At 40.3% G+C, this 13337-nt stretch overlaps 1 protein-coding gene across 2 annotated transcripts in view; it reads right to left on the bottom strand.

Moving 5' to 3' along the window:
* The window catches only part of Wdr59 (WD repeat domain 59), a 60242-nt gene that overhangs the window by 21704 nt on the left and 25201 nt on the right, over positions 1-13337 (bottom strand). For both annotated transcript variants that reach the window (XM_090357274.1, XM_090357275.1), the window contains exons 14-18: positions 11462-11626; positions 7688-7783; positions 7385-7541; positions 5552-5621; positions 2843-2996 (exon numbers count right to left, since the gene is read on the bottom strand). In XM_090357274.1, coding sequence (XP_090213400.1) covers positions 2843-2996; positions 5552-5621; positions 7385-7541; positions 7688-7783; positions 11462-11626 — 642 coding nt within the window. The remainder of the gene's footprint in view (positions 1-2842; positions 2997-5551; positions 5622-7384; positions 7542-7687; positions 7784-11461; positions 11627-13337) is intronic.

The following is a 13337-nucleotide window of genomic DNA, read 5'->3' as shown; positions in this document are numbered from 1 at the left end:
GTAATTAACATAAGCTAAAGTGAAGATGAGATCTTTTTTAATGTATAGGGTAATACCTAATTTTTACTTTAAGTACTTGGTATTTTGATTTATCCTAGGAATGAATAATGTTTTATCAGCTATTATTAGTTGATATATTTGTCAAATTCATTAATATTGGCATCTCTATGCTTTCTTACTTCTATGAGATTTAGTAGGTTTCAAGGTCTCTTGCATATTTAAAATTTTAGGACCAAACTTTGGAATTCTATCTGGAGAACACTGGGTGAATATAACCTAAGTAGACAAGTTAAAGGCACAAGAAAAACAAAGAATAGTCACCCAAGGGCTCTATAAAGATCTCTTGTAATCTTAAAAAAAAAAAAAAAAAAATCAGCCGGGCGCTGGTAGCTCATGCCTCTAATCCTAGCTACTCAGGAGGCTAAGATCTGAGGATGGCAGTTCAAAGCCAGCCTGGGTACCCTGTGAGACTATCTCCAATTAACCAGAAAATAAGAAGTGGCATTGTGATTCAAGGGGTAGGGCGGTAGCCTTGAGCTGAAGAGCTCAGAGATAGTACTCAGGCCCCATGACCAACCAAAAAAAAAAAAAAAAAATCACTCTATGTAACTTCTTTCACTGCTAGGCCTTCTTATGCTAGCACAGCTCAGCACTTCCTTCTTCCTCACTGAAAGCTCTCAGGAAGCTCTCTAAAAGGGAATGAAAGTATGCAGGAGAAAAACTGGGGTTCCTAAAAATTTAGTAAGCTGGAAACATTTCCAGATCAAAAGTAATGAAGTGATATCATCTGACAGGTAAAACCAGACTCTCAAGGACTAGAAAATCCTCAAGGAGTATTGAGCTCTATGAGAAAGATCTTACTCTATGAGTAAGATATTACTGGCAGTATTTAAATGAATAAGCTTCAGGAAGATATGCTTATTCAAGTTCATCACAAATTAACTTATTTCCTTTTCCTTTTTTGAAACTAATACACAAAACCACATGAAACTTTTAGATGAAAATCAAGTATCAGTAATTTCATATGATATAACCTAATGATGATCATATGTCATCCATTAAAATGTGTCTTCCTTCTTCTAAGGCTTTTGAGGGAATGTTCTAGGTCTTGACCTGGGAGAACCATACAGTAATGATTACAAATTTTCTATAACATTATACAGCAATATAGAATTTTCATGTGAAAGTATGTGTTCTTCCATTTTATTTGATGACTATTTAAAATAAAATGTAAAAGACCACTTTCTGGGGCTGAGAGCATAGCCTAGTGGTAGAATGCTCGCCCAGCATGCATGAAGCCGTGGGTTCAATTCCTCAGTACCACATACTCAGAAAAAGCCAGAAGTGGGGCTGTGGCTCAAGTGGCAGGGTGTCAGCCTTGAGCAAAAGAAAGTGTCCAAGGACAGTGCCCAGGCCCTGAGTTCAAGCCCCAGGATTGGCAAAAAAAAAAAAAAAAAAAAAAAAAAAGACCACTTCCTATGTCACACTAAGGTACTACAATTAGCCCGTTTTCTGTGGAGAAGCAGCAAGGTAGGAACTACCCAAAACAAAAATATCACATTCCTTCTTCCATGCCTGAGCAGATATTGTGTGCTAGGAATTAATTAGCCAGGCCCTTCTGGTGCCTCTTTATGATTATGGTATTGGCAGTAAAAGGAACGGGACCATCACAGATAGGAAAGTAGGCTTCCCCACTGCTTTTTCTACAGACAGGCCTTACATAACTACCAAATTACATGTCAGGTTACTTGCTAGCCTATAGAAAAAGACAAAAGAGCTAATCTTTTGAAGACAGAAGATCTGTTGGGGAAGTTAGTTTGGTATGTGTTCCAAGATCTGTGACAGCCGGTGGGGCAAAACTCTAGCAGAGATACAAGGAAAGGGACTGTGGAAAGAGGGCCAGGAAGGCAACAAAAAGTCATTTTTCCTTCTTAACTGAATGGCTTTGCCTAAGGCTGATCCAGTCCCAACCATTATTTCTGTTCTTCACTTTGGTCATATTCAGTCCCTGCTCAGTTATAAGTGAAAGATAAACACTATGTTGCAATAGTGAAACTTGGTGAAATGGTTTTGTTATTTAAAATAATTCAATTAAAAATAAATTTGAATTTCCACTAGTCCACTTAGAGGGTGAGAAGAATAAAGAACTGCTAAAGACTAAATAGGAATTCTGTTCAAAAGGTGTCAGTTATAGCATGTTTAGATCAGACTCTCAAGCTGGCAACATGGGAGAGCTCCCATTATCCCCATACTCTGTCAGTTATGTCTAATACCATTCCCAAAAGTGTTTGCCAACTTCATGATAATGTCTTTAGGGACAATCAATTCCTTAACTGAATTCTTAGGGACAATGAATTCCTAAGAACCCTGTAACATAAAGATACATTCAGGAGATTTTCATATAAACTGGTTCATTCAAATGAGTACCTAAATGTAGACAGTAGAAAGAGAAAACCTCTTAGAGATCAACTTTACAACTCTCACAATTATCAAGCTCCAAATACATCAAGATCTTAAGTCTCCAAGTGCATCCTTTCATTTTTTGGCAAACATCAGAACATCACAGACACCTGCAGCTACACTATTCTAACATATGGCAATCAACTCAACATATGAGAATTGCAGGGTCAAACAGGGAATGAAGAATATGGACACTAAGAACTAAGCCTTTCTCCCATGCTCAATTTAACGTTTAAAACTAACTGAAAGGAAGAAAGCAATGGCTCAATTCTGAAAGTAAGAGACTATCAAGGGCTTACTAATTTAGTTACTGGCAGGCAGGAAGACAAGAACACAAATGTAGAAGGGGTGAGAAATCAAAAGTGATGGCGCCAGCACTTACCCGCTCTTTGTAGTAGAAGGAACTGATGGAGACCTGCTCTTTCTCACTGCGGGTAGGGCTCCCACTATACAAACGAAGGTTCCCAGGGGCTTCTGTGCGAATCTTCATGGGAGCAATCAAGCCAGTATGATAAGCAGACAAGGCTGAGAGAGATCTGTAGTGGAAAATGAGAATTATTTATACTGGCTACAGTCTTCATATTTCTAAGTAGTGCTATTGCTAGCATTTGATGAAGCCAAGAAGAAAAGACACTGGGCAAGGGAAGGGGAGGGGGAATAAAAAAAGAGCCAATCTGAAAAATGCTTTATCTACAACAGCAGGTAATTGTATACACAGAAAAGCACTTATAAAACTAAGGAGTAAAGTTAGAGACAAGGTCAATTGACAAAAATCTACTATATTCCTATACATCAGAAACAAACATTTTGGAAATAAGGAAATTTCATTTACAAGAACATCAAAATGCTGCAAATACCTAAGAACAACTTAATTTTTAAAATATCTATTAAAATTACAAAATACATTCATATGTGCTAGCACAGGCCTGCAGTTCCAACATGCAGGAGACTGTGGCTGGAGGATAGTGAGTTGAAGGCCAACTTGGACTATATCATGAACTAGATGCCAGCCTGGATTATATATTGAGATCCTGTCCAAAAGCTAGACACACACACAGAGCTAAAAGGCATCACAGAAGGCACAGAACAAATACCATACTAATGAATTACAAGATTCTATATTGTAGCCGGGAGCCAGTGGCTCATGTCTATAAATGTAGCTACTCAGGAGGCTGAGATCTGATGACTGCAATTTGAAGCCAACCTAGGCAGAAAAGTCCCTGTGAGACTCATATTTCCAATTAACCACTCAAAAACTGGAAGTAGCACTGTGGTTCAAAGTGGTAGAGTATTAGCCTTGAGCAAAAGAGCTCAGGGACAGTGCTTAGGCCCTGGGTTCAAGACCCATGACAGATCAAAAAAAATTTTTTTTTAAAGTTAAAGAACAACTTTATTTCTACTAAATAAGACTAACTGCCAGGCACTGGTGGCTCACACCTGTAATCAGGAAGCTGGGATCTGAGGATTACGGTTCAAAGCCAGCCCACATACAAACGTCCCTGAGACTTTTTCTCCAATTAAGCATTAGAAAATCAGAAGTGGCACTGTGGCTGAAGTGGTAGAGCGCTAGCTTTGAGCTAAAGAGCTCAGGGACAGCACCCAGACCCAGAGTTCAAGCTCCACAGCCAAAAAGAGAAAAAGAAAAAGACTAACTTTGACCATCACATCATTAAAAAAATTAATTTGTGATGGATCACAGAGCTTAAGTGAAGAATTTCAAAACTATAAAGCTTTCAAAAAGAAATAAAGAGGCCAGGGGCTGGGAGTTTGGCCTAGTGGTAGAGTGCTTGCCTTGCATGCACGAAGACCCAGGTTCAATTCCTCGGTACCACATACATTAGAAAAAAGCTGGAAGTGGTGCTGAAGCTCAAGTGGTAGAGCTCTAGCCTTGAGAAAGTCCAAGGACAGTGCTCAGGCCCTGAGCTCAAGCCCAGGACTGGCAAAAAAAAAGAAGAAAAAGAAATAGAGGCCAGGCACGGTGGCTCATACCTGTAAACCTAGCTACTCAGGAAGCTGAGATTTAAGGATGAAGGTTCAAAGCCAGCCCAGGCACTAAAGGCCTCGAGGCTCTTTTTTTTTTTTTAAGAATTTTTAAAATTGTAATTAATATAAGGGTTACATTATATTCACCAGATAGAAGATGCATTACTTCACAAACACTGATACCCCTTCAAGACCTTGAGACTCTTATCTCCAATTAATCACTAGAAAATGCCCAGGTCCAGAGTTCAAGCCCCATGACCCACCAAAATGAAAGAAAGAAAGAAAGAAAGAAAGAAAGAAAGAAAGAAAGAAAGAAAGAAAGAAAGAAAGAAAGAAAGAGAAAGGAAGAGAGAAAGAAAGAAAGGAGAAAGAAAATTTTGTAACTGTGGTATAAGCAAAGATTTTTTTTCTTTTTTGATACAACAACAACAAAAATCACAAACTAAGCCGGGCACAGTGGCTCACACCTGTAATCCTAGTTACTCAGGAGGCTGAAATCTGAGGATCAAAGCCAGCCCAGGCACAAAAGGACCTGAGACTCTTATCTCCAATTAACCTTTACAAAATGGGAAGTGGAACTTGGCTCAAGGGTATGGCAGTGAAGAGCTCACGGACAGTGCCCAGGCCCAGTTCAAGGCCCATGACTCCCCCCCCCCCAAAAAAAAATCACAAATTAAAAAAGTGATAGCCAAAACAAACAAAGTGATAACTAGATGGTAAATGGTGGCTCACATCTGTAATCCTAATTCAGATGGTGACATATAGAGGATTAGGGTTCAAAGCCAACCTTTTCCAGTGCTAAGAGCTCAAGGTAGGAATCGTGAACATGCTAGGAACAGACTCTACTATTTACACTCTAATCTAAATTTGCTTTATTTGACAATTCTTACATGCTAATCCTTCAAGTGCTTTGGTAATAACCTTATAGGAAAATATCAACGCTTGGTTGCAACATAATGAGCTTTGATCTTTTACAAATGAATCTTATAATGGAAATTCACTGAGGAACTAAAATTAACTGTCCAAAATCAGTATCAGTGGTCCTCCTCAGACATCTGCTCTTTCTGGCCCTATGGATGTTCCTTCTTTCAGCATGTCCCAGACTCACCTGGGAGTAGGTTCTGTTGGAGATACTGCTCGATGCATTGTCATGGGCCTTGTGAAATAAACCAGATAACCTGACAAAGGAAAGATAACATATACACACACAACAGTGTCAAAAAGCTAGACGTGAGAATTCTTACAGCAGGACTAAGTAATCTCTTTTCTATCTCCATGTGCCTGAGAGTTCAGATGCATTGCACAAGCTGGACAAAAGTCAGAGTCCCCAGGGCTGAGAAGAAATGAGATCAAGACTTCACTGGTACTTTACAGAAGCCTACCGCCGGATCTAGCTTCTGTTAAGAACCAGGGCTCTGAGTAGACTCAAACCCAGCATCATCAGAAGGAAAAAATTAAGATTTCCATTCTGATAAGAATTAAGATGTACCAAAAGACAACAATTTGAGCACTATATAACATGCTTTTGTCAAAAAAGACAAAAGTTTGGCTGGGCACAGTGGCAATGCTAGCTATTTAGACAAATATTTGAGAGAAAAACTAGCTAGTCCAGGTTAGCCAAGACCCCACAACGGTCTGTACCTGTCATCCCAGCTATGTAGGAAGCATAAATAGAAGGATCACAGTCCAGGTTGGCCTGGCATAAACCCTGTCTCAAATATAACACCCCCCCCTCTTATTTCTTTTATTTTCTTTCTTTCTTTCCTCTTTCTTTCTTTCTTTCTTTCCTCCCTCCTTCCCTTCTTTCTTTCTTTTTTGGCCAGTCTTGAGGCTTGAACTCAGAGCCTTAGGACTGTCCTTGAACTTGCTCGAGGCTAGTGCTCTACCACTTGAGCCACAGTATCCCTTCTGACTTTTTCTGTGTATGTGGGACCCAGGAATTGAACCCAGGGCTTTGTGCATGCTAGGTAAGCACTCTACCACTAGGCCACACTCCTAGCCCTCCCTTATTTCTTTTTGCAGTGTTGAAACTCAAGACCTTGTACTTGCTAAGCTTGATTCTTGCTTAACTGGAGCTCTATCATTTGAGCTTTACCTCCAGCCTTGCTCTTTGCTGGTTATTTTGGAAATTGAATTTCAATTTGCTCACCCCTCCCCTCCAATCTCCTCAACAATGAAACTTGAGTCTGATCAAGGGATACTGTGTGCACATGTTAAAATGTCAAAATGAAATCCCCTGTAAAACTAATTGATGCTAATGTAAAAACATATAATAGCTGGGTGCCAGTGGCTCATGCCTGTAATCCTAGCTACTCAGGTGACTGAGAGCTGAGGATCAAGGTTCAAAGCCAACCATCAGAAAACCAGAAGTGACACTGGCTCAAGGGGTAGGGCAGTAGCCTTGAACTGAAGAGCTCAGGGACAGTGCCCATGCCCAGCATTCAAGCCCCATGACCAACAACAACAATAACAACAAATTTAAAAAAAGGGAAACATATAATAAGACAGAAAGGACTGAAAACAGCTCAAATGGGAGAGTGCCTTGACTAGCCAGTGCAAGGCCCTGAAATGGAACTCCAGTACCACCAAAAATGAAAACAAAGTCTTTTGAATTCTTAGGAAAAGAAAAATAAAAGACACTGGGCTGGGAGCATGGCCTAGTGGTAGTGTGCTGGCCTAGCAGGCACAAAGCCCTGAGTTCGATTCCCCAGTACCACACACACACAGAAAAAGCTGGAAGTGGCACTGGGGCTTAAGTGGCAGAGTGATAGCCTTGAGCAAAAAGTGTCCAAGGAGAGTGCCCAGGCCCTGAGTTCAAGCCCCAGGGCCAGCAAAAAAAAAAAAGAAAAAGAAAACTAAAGACACATTTCTGATGATGACTACAAAGAACATGCAACATTCTTGGCTACACTGTCTTGAAATCTAGAATCAAGTGACTAACCTGCTCCACAGAATCTGGCCCCTGAAGTCCTAGGAAAGGGAATGTTGGCATCCTGGTAGGACCCATAGGCAGTGGTCACCCTCGCAAACGTTGGCAAGGGTGGTGTGACGGAGTTTGGGAGAGCAAATGGGTTGCTAGAGGCACTGTCTTCTTGGTTCTGAAATGAAAGACAAGCCAACTAAAAACTATAATCCGTCTTTAAGCTGAATTACAAAAAGGGATAAAGTATTACAAAATCAGGGGAAGAAGAAATGAAGCAAGACACCAAAAGCATGGGTTGGTACAACAAGTTCAATTTCCCACCACAAAAGATTCAAGGCAGGAGACCAGCTGGCGCAGGCAGGGCTCCAAACAGCTCTGGTTGCGTTTCACTTTCTGCAGGGAAGTGTCCTTCAGGATCTAGGAAAAGCCCAAGACACAGTAAGAAAGAACACTCTATTTTTCCACTAGGCTGTAGTCTGTAAAGGTATCAGAAGCAAGGTGTCACGGGTGATTGGAGCACAGTTATACCTGAGGCTTTAAGCACAACATCTCCTATAAGGCGTCCTAGAGAATAGAGAAGCCCTGGGAGCCCAGTCAGTCACATGCATGCGTTCTGAAAGGGCAGGTTCTAGTAATATAATAACTATTATTTCTTTCTAGTGAATTCTCCTTTTCTTCTCTGCCACCACATTTCCTTCATGGGACATCTCTACACCTTGGAAATAATACCACACCCTGGATTTACAACTGTTCTGAGTAAAAATGTAATGTATATTGTAAATCCTTACATCCCAGCTTGAACTCAGGACCTGGGTACTGTCCTTAAGCTTTTTTTTGCCCAAGGATATCAATCTACCAGTTGAGCCACAGCACCATTTCTGGCTTTTTCTGTGTATGTGGTACTGAGGAATTGAACCCAGGGCTTTGTGGATGCTACGAGAGCCCTTTACACTAGGCCAAACTCCCAGCTCTACCTCCTATCATTTTAAAGCATAAGCTATAGATATAGACTGATAGCCATCCTGAAGATAGGCAAACCAATCAGAGTTTTGCTTCCTTTATGGCACTAAGAAACATACGAAATATGCTTACTCCAAATGGAAAAGCACCGTAAAAAAGTGAAAAATTGCCAATGTCAAGAACTTCAATTTTTTGTATCAAAAATATAAAATACCTTAGTTTTAATTGATTATACATTAATATGACAATATTTTGGAAGTGCTGGATTCAATTAAAATATTACTACCTGTTTGATGCAAAAAATCAATGTTAATAAATTATTTAATAAAAAATATTACTACCTGCTTCTCTAATTTTTAGAATGATTATTGGGAAATCTAAAGTTACACATGTCTATATTTCTATTGATCAGTACTGAATTAAGATTTTTTTATCCTTTTTTTTTTTTTGGCCAGTCCTGGGGCTTGAACTCAAGGCCTGAGCACTGTCCTTGGGCTTTCTCAAGGCTAGAACTCTACCACTTGAGCCACAGCACCACTTCTGTCTTCTTTCTGTATATGTGGTACCGAGGAATTGAACCCAGGTCTTCGTGCATGCTAGGCAAGCACTCTACCACTAGGCCAAACTCCCAGCCCCTTAAGATTTTTTTTTTTTAATTAAAGAATTTATTAACATTGATTTTTACATCCTATTTCAAATGACAAGTTTAACAAACAACTGTTCAAGAAGGGAATCTCTATATACAATCACTGGGACTTAGTTTTTAGAACTTAATCAGAGTTAGGCTAAGGGTTTGTATGTCATAGAAACATATTAATTTATGAAATAAAACATTATGTTTATAGAATCATAGGTTTTTATGTCTATATACTTATGTTTATATTTCCATTATCATGTCCATAGCATTGGGTATGCAAATATTGATTCCTCGTTCTTGTACTGTTTGGATCTAACAGCCACATATTAAGGATACCATGCGCCTTTTGTTCCTTAGGTCTTGACTTGTCTCACTCAACATGATTCGCTCTAGATTCATCCACTTCCCTGCGAATGCCATTATTTTATCTTGTCTGTTTGGCTATGTAGAATTCCACTGTGTGTGTGTGTGTGTGTGTGTGTGTGTGTGTGTGTGTGTGTGTGTATCACATTATCTTGGGTTATGATGTTCAGGGTAGATGCCCAGAAGTGGTATGGCGGGATTGTAGGGAAGGTCAATTTTCAGTTCTTTAAGAAACCTCCACACTGCTTTCCAGAGTGGCTGAGCTAGTTTACATTCCCACCAGCAATGCAGTAGGGTTCCTCCCTTAAGATTTTTTTTTTCTTTCTTTTTTTTTTTTTTTGCCAGTCCTGGGCTTAAGCTCAGGGCTTGAGCACTGTCCTTGGTCTTTCTCAAGGCTAGCACTCTACCACTTGAGCCTCAGCACCACTTCTGGCTTTTTGCTATGTATGTGGGGTACAGAGGAATCGAACCCGGGTCTTCGTGCATGCTAGGCAAGCACTCTACCACTAAGCCAAACTCCTAGCCCCCCTTAAGATTTTTTTAAACACCCACTAGTCGATGATTTTATGTCAACAGAAAATGTTTTCCTTTTTTGTATGTCTAAATGAGGCATTGAAATTTTCAGAGTGGAAAAGACCAAATGATACAAAATCTATGCAGTCAGAATTTCAAAATGCTTAAATGAAAATTTCTTGGTTACATATGGACCATAAGATAGAACAATAAAGTGCATATGATCCAAAATGGGTACAAGGTGTCAGGACCTTCCACCTCTTTACCTGTGATACTGCTCTAATAGAGAAAGGTGTGTCAATCAGTAGAAACCTTAGACTCTCCTAGCAGAGTTTTACAATACAGTAAAACCTAGATACATAAGGCCATATAGTATGACGCTAAATGAAAGGACCTCCAGGATATAGAAGAAACAAAAGCCATATAATGAATGATTGGTACCCTTAATGTACTATCTTATCTCTCATCTCTTTTTCTGTCCCTTGGTTATCTCATATTGTTACAGTATTTTACCTTTTTATCTGATATACTGTATATATGCTATGCTTATTTGGTTATTTGAAATCGGATAGGGAAGGGGGGAAAACAAGAAGAGGGGCAGAGGGTGGGGGTGTGGGGGGGGAGGGAAATGAGTACCAAGACATGTGAAAGGGTATCAATGTACGTGAATTAATGCACCTTCTATCTGGCAAGTATCATGTAACCCTTTTACTAATTACAATAAAAAAAACGCAAAAAAAAAAAAAAAAGAAGAGGGGCAGAAGTGGGGAGAGGGAAATGGGGCCCAAGACATGAGAAAGGGTATCAATGTTTGTGAAGTAATGCACCTTCTATCTGATGAATATAATGTAACCCTTCTATTAATTACAATAAAAATATATGAAAAAAATAAGAGTGAGGAAAAGGGAAAGTAATGTACTCTTTACCTGATTTATGTAACTGAAACCCCTCTGTGCATCACCTTTATAATAACAATTTTAAAAAAGAAAAAAAGAAAAAGAAAAAGAAAAAGGTGTGTCATCAACAATTCATGGGGCTTTTCTTGTGGGGTTCTGCTTGATAGCTGTCAATGAACTGACACATCCAATTTTAGGACGTGCAGGGTTAAAGACCAGCTGCTAGGCTCTGTAGTCCATCCAAACGCTGCCGTCCACACACCTCACCTGCCACTAGCCAGACTCTCTTCAGAATACCATGGCTCCATTCATGGGACAGACTGAGCTTGTAGCTTTAGAATACACGGTGCCTATTTTTTCAAAAACAAATAAGACTGTATTGCAGGGTTAGTACAGAGCTTCATGAGATCTAGAGTGGATGATAGGAAACTTAGTCATGTACATGCAGGAAGTTATTTCTAAAGTTATATGCAACAGATGTGCATATCTTTCTGAAGAAGGGTCCAAAGTTTTACATTAGATCATCAGAAAGTACCCATCATTCCAAAAGGTGAAGAAGCACTACTCTAATGTTGTCTACTCCAAGTGAAAGGGCATCAGTAGTAAAACACATGACTTCCAAATCTTTCCTAGTTTTCACTGGTCAGCATCAATACTGATATACAGAAATAGACCTCTTGCTTTTTCTTTTTTTTTTTTAAAGAATTTGGGAATTCAGATCTTTACCTTTAGCAGCTTAGCCTTCATGGTAGATGTGATAGTTGTGGGGTTAATAAACTGGAAGGAAGGGGCAGCATTGTTGGGGTACTGTGCTGGGAACTTCACCAGCATCTTGACACGGTGGTTGCTACAGTGCACGGATACTGTACAGCTCCTGTCCGCTGCATCCATCTGCAAGACACAAGTACACAACTATACTGGAGACAAACTGCGGGGGATCTTCAGACACAAATGGGCTTCATTGATTCATTTATTTGTAGTAGTAGAGATCAAATCTAGGGCTTTATTCGTGTAATCAAGGACTCTATCACTGAGCTACATTCTGAGCGAGATGCTAATAGGTTTAAATAAGCCACCCGAATGTTCCAAGTAAGCAAGTAAAGGGAAGCAGACTCTTACAAAGACAAAAGAGTATGGGAGGCAATCCATTTCCAAGAAAATGTTGAGCCAGGCACCAGTGGTGCATGCCTGTAATCCTAGCTACTCAGGGGCTGAGACCTAAGGATCATAGTTTAAAGCCAGCCCAGGGAGAAAAGTCCTTGCAAGACTCTAATCTCCAATTAACCACCCAAAAACTGGAAGTGGCACTGTAGCTCAAATGGTAAAATGCTAGCCTTGAGCACAAGTGGGTCAGGGACAGCTCCCAGAGTTCAAGCTCTGCAACCAATAGTAACAAAAAGCCTCAGGACCAGCACCAAAAAAAAAAAAAAGCAGCAGCAGCTTTGGGGTGGGAATGTGGCTTAGTGGCAGAGTGCTTGCCTAGCATGTATGAAGCTCTGGGTTCAATTCCTCAGTTTCACATATGCAGAAAAGGCCAGAAGTGGTGCTGCAGCTCAAGTGATAGAGTACTAGCCTTGAGCAAAAAAGAACCTCAGGGACAACTTTTAGGCCTTGAGTTCAAATCCTAGGATAGACAAAAAACAAAAAAGCCTCTCCTAAAAGCTGTGACACTTACTATAACTTGATGCATTTACTTTGAGATTGTTGTGAATGAAAAGAAATTACCTGGGGCAGTGGTGGAGATCAAGGGATTGTGGTTTGAGGCCAGGCAAGGTATAAAAGTCCTTGAGATTTTCTCAACCAGTAAACTAGGCATGGTGGCACACACCTGTCATCCCAAGGTAGAGGAGAAGTACAATGGCTGGGAGTAGTGGTGCAAGCCTCTATCTCAGCAATATAGGAAGCACAAACAGAAAAGTGTAGTCGAGGCTAGCATGAGAATGAGGTATTGTCTATCTCGAAAATAACCACTACAAAATGGATCTTGCAGAACGGCTCAACTGGTAGAGTCTTTAAAAAAAAATTAAAAGCTGAAGAAATAACCTAAAGGCTAAAGAAAGTAGCCTCAAGAGGCTGGCGAAAGGGCAAATGGAAAATGACCACTCTGTATATATGTGTTTGGATTTGGGGATTCCTCTTTTTTTGCCATTCCCACTGCTTGAACTCAGGGCCTGAGTACTGCCCTTGGGCTTCCTCAAGGCTAGAGCTCTACCACTTGCGCCACAGTACAATTTCTAGCTTTTTCTACATATGTGGTACCAAGGAAAGGAATCCCAGTCTTCGCGCATGCTAAGCAAGCACTCTACCAGCAGGCCAAACTCTGGGCCTGGACGACTTCCTCTTTTCTGTTTTCAGTAGTACTGGGCTTGAAATCAGGGTTCTATGCTTTGCTGCTGAGCCATGGTTCTGGCCTCTCTATTACACTGCTTATTTTTGAGACAAAGTTGGTTTTTTGTTTTGCTTTGTTTAGGCTTGAACTCAGGGCCTAGGCACTGCCCCTGAGCTTCATTTTACTCAAGGTTAGTGTTCTACCACTTGAGACACAGAGCCGCTTCTGGCTTTTTCTGTTTGTGTGGTACTGAGAAATCAAACCCAGAGCTTC

Source organism: Megascapheus bottae, chromosome 24, assembly GCF_031878675.1.
Source record: "Megascapheus bottae isolate mThoBot1 chromosome 24, mThoBot2.hap1, whole genome shotgun sequence".
Taxonomy (NCBI): domain Eukaryota; kingdom Metazoa; phylum Chordata; class Mammalia; order Rodentia; family Geomyidae; genus Megascapheus; species Megascapheus bottae.
This window is presented reverse-complemented; position numbering and strand designations above follow the sequence as displayed.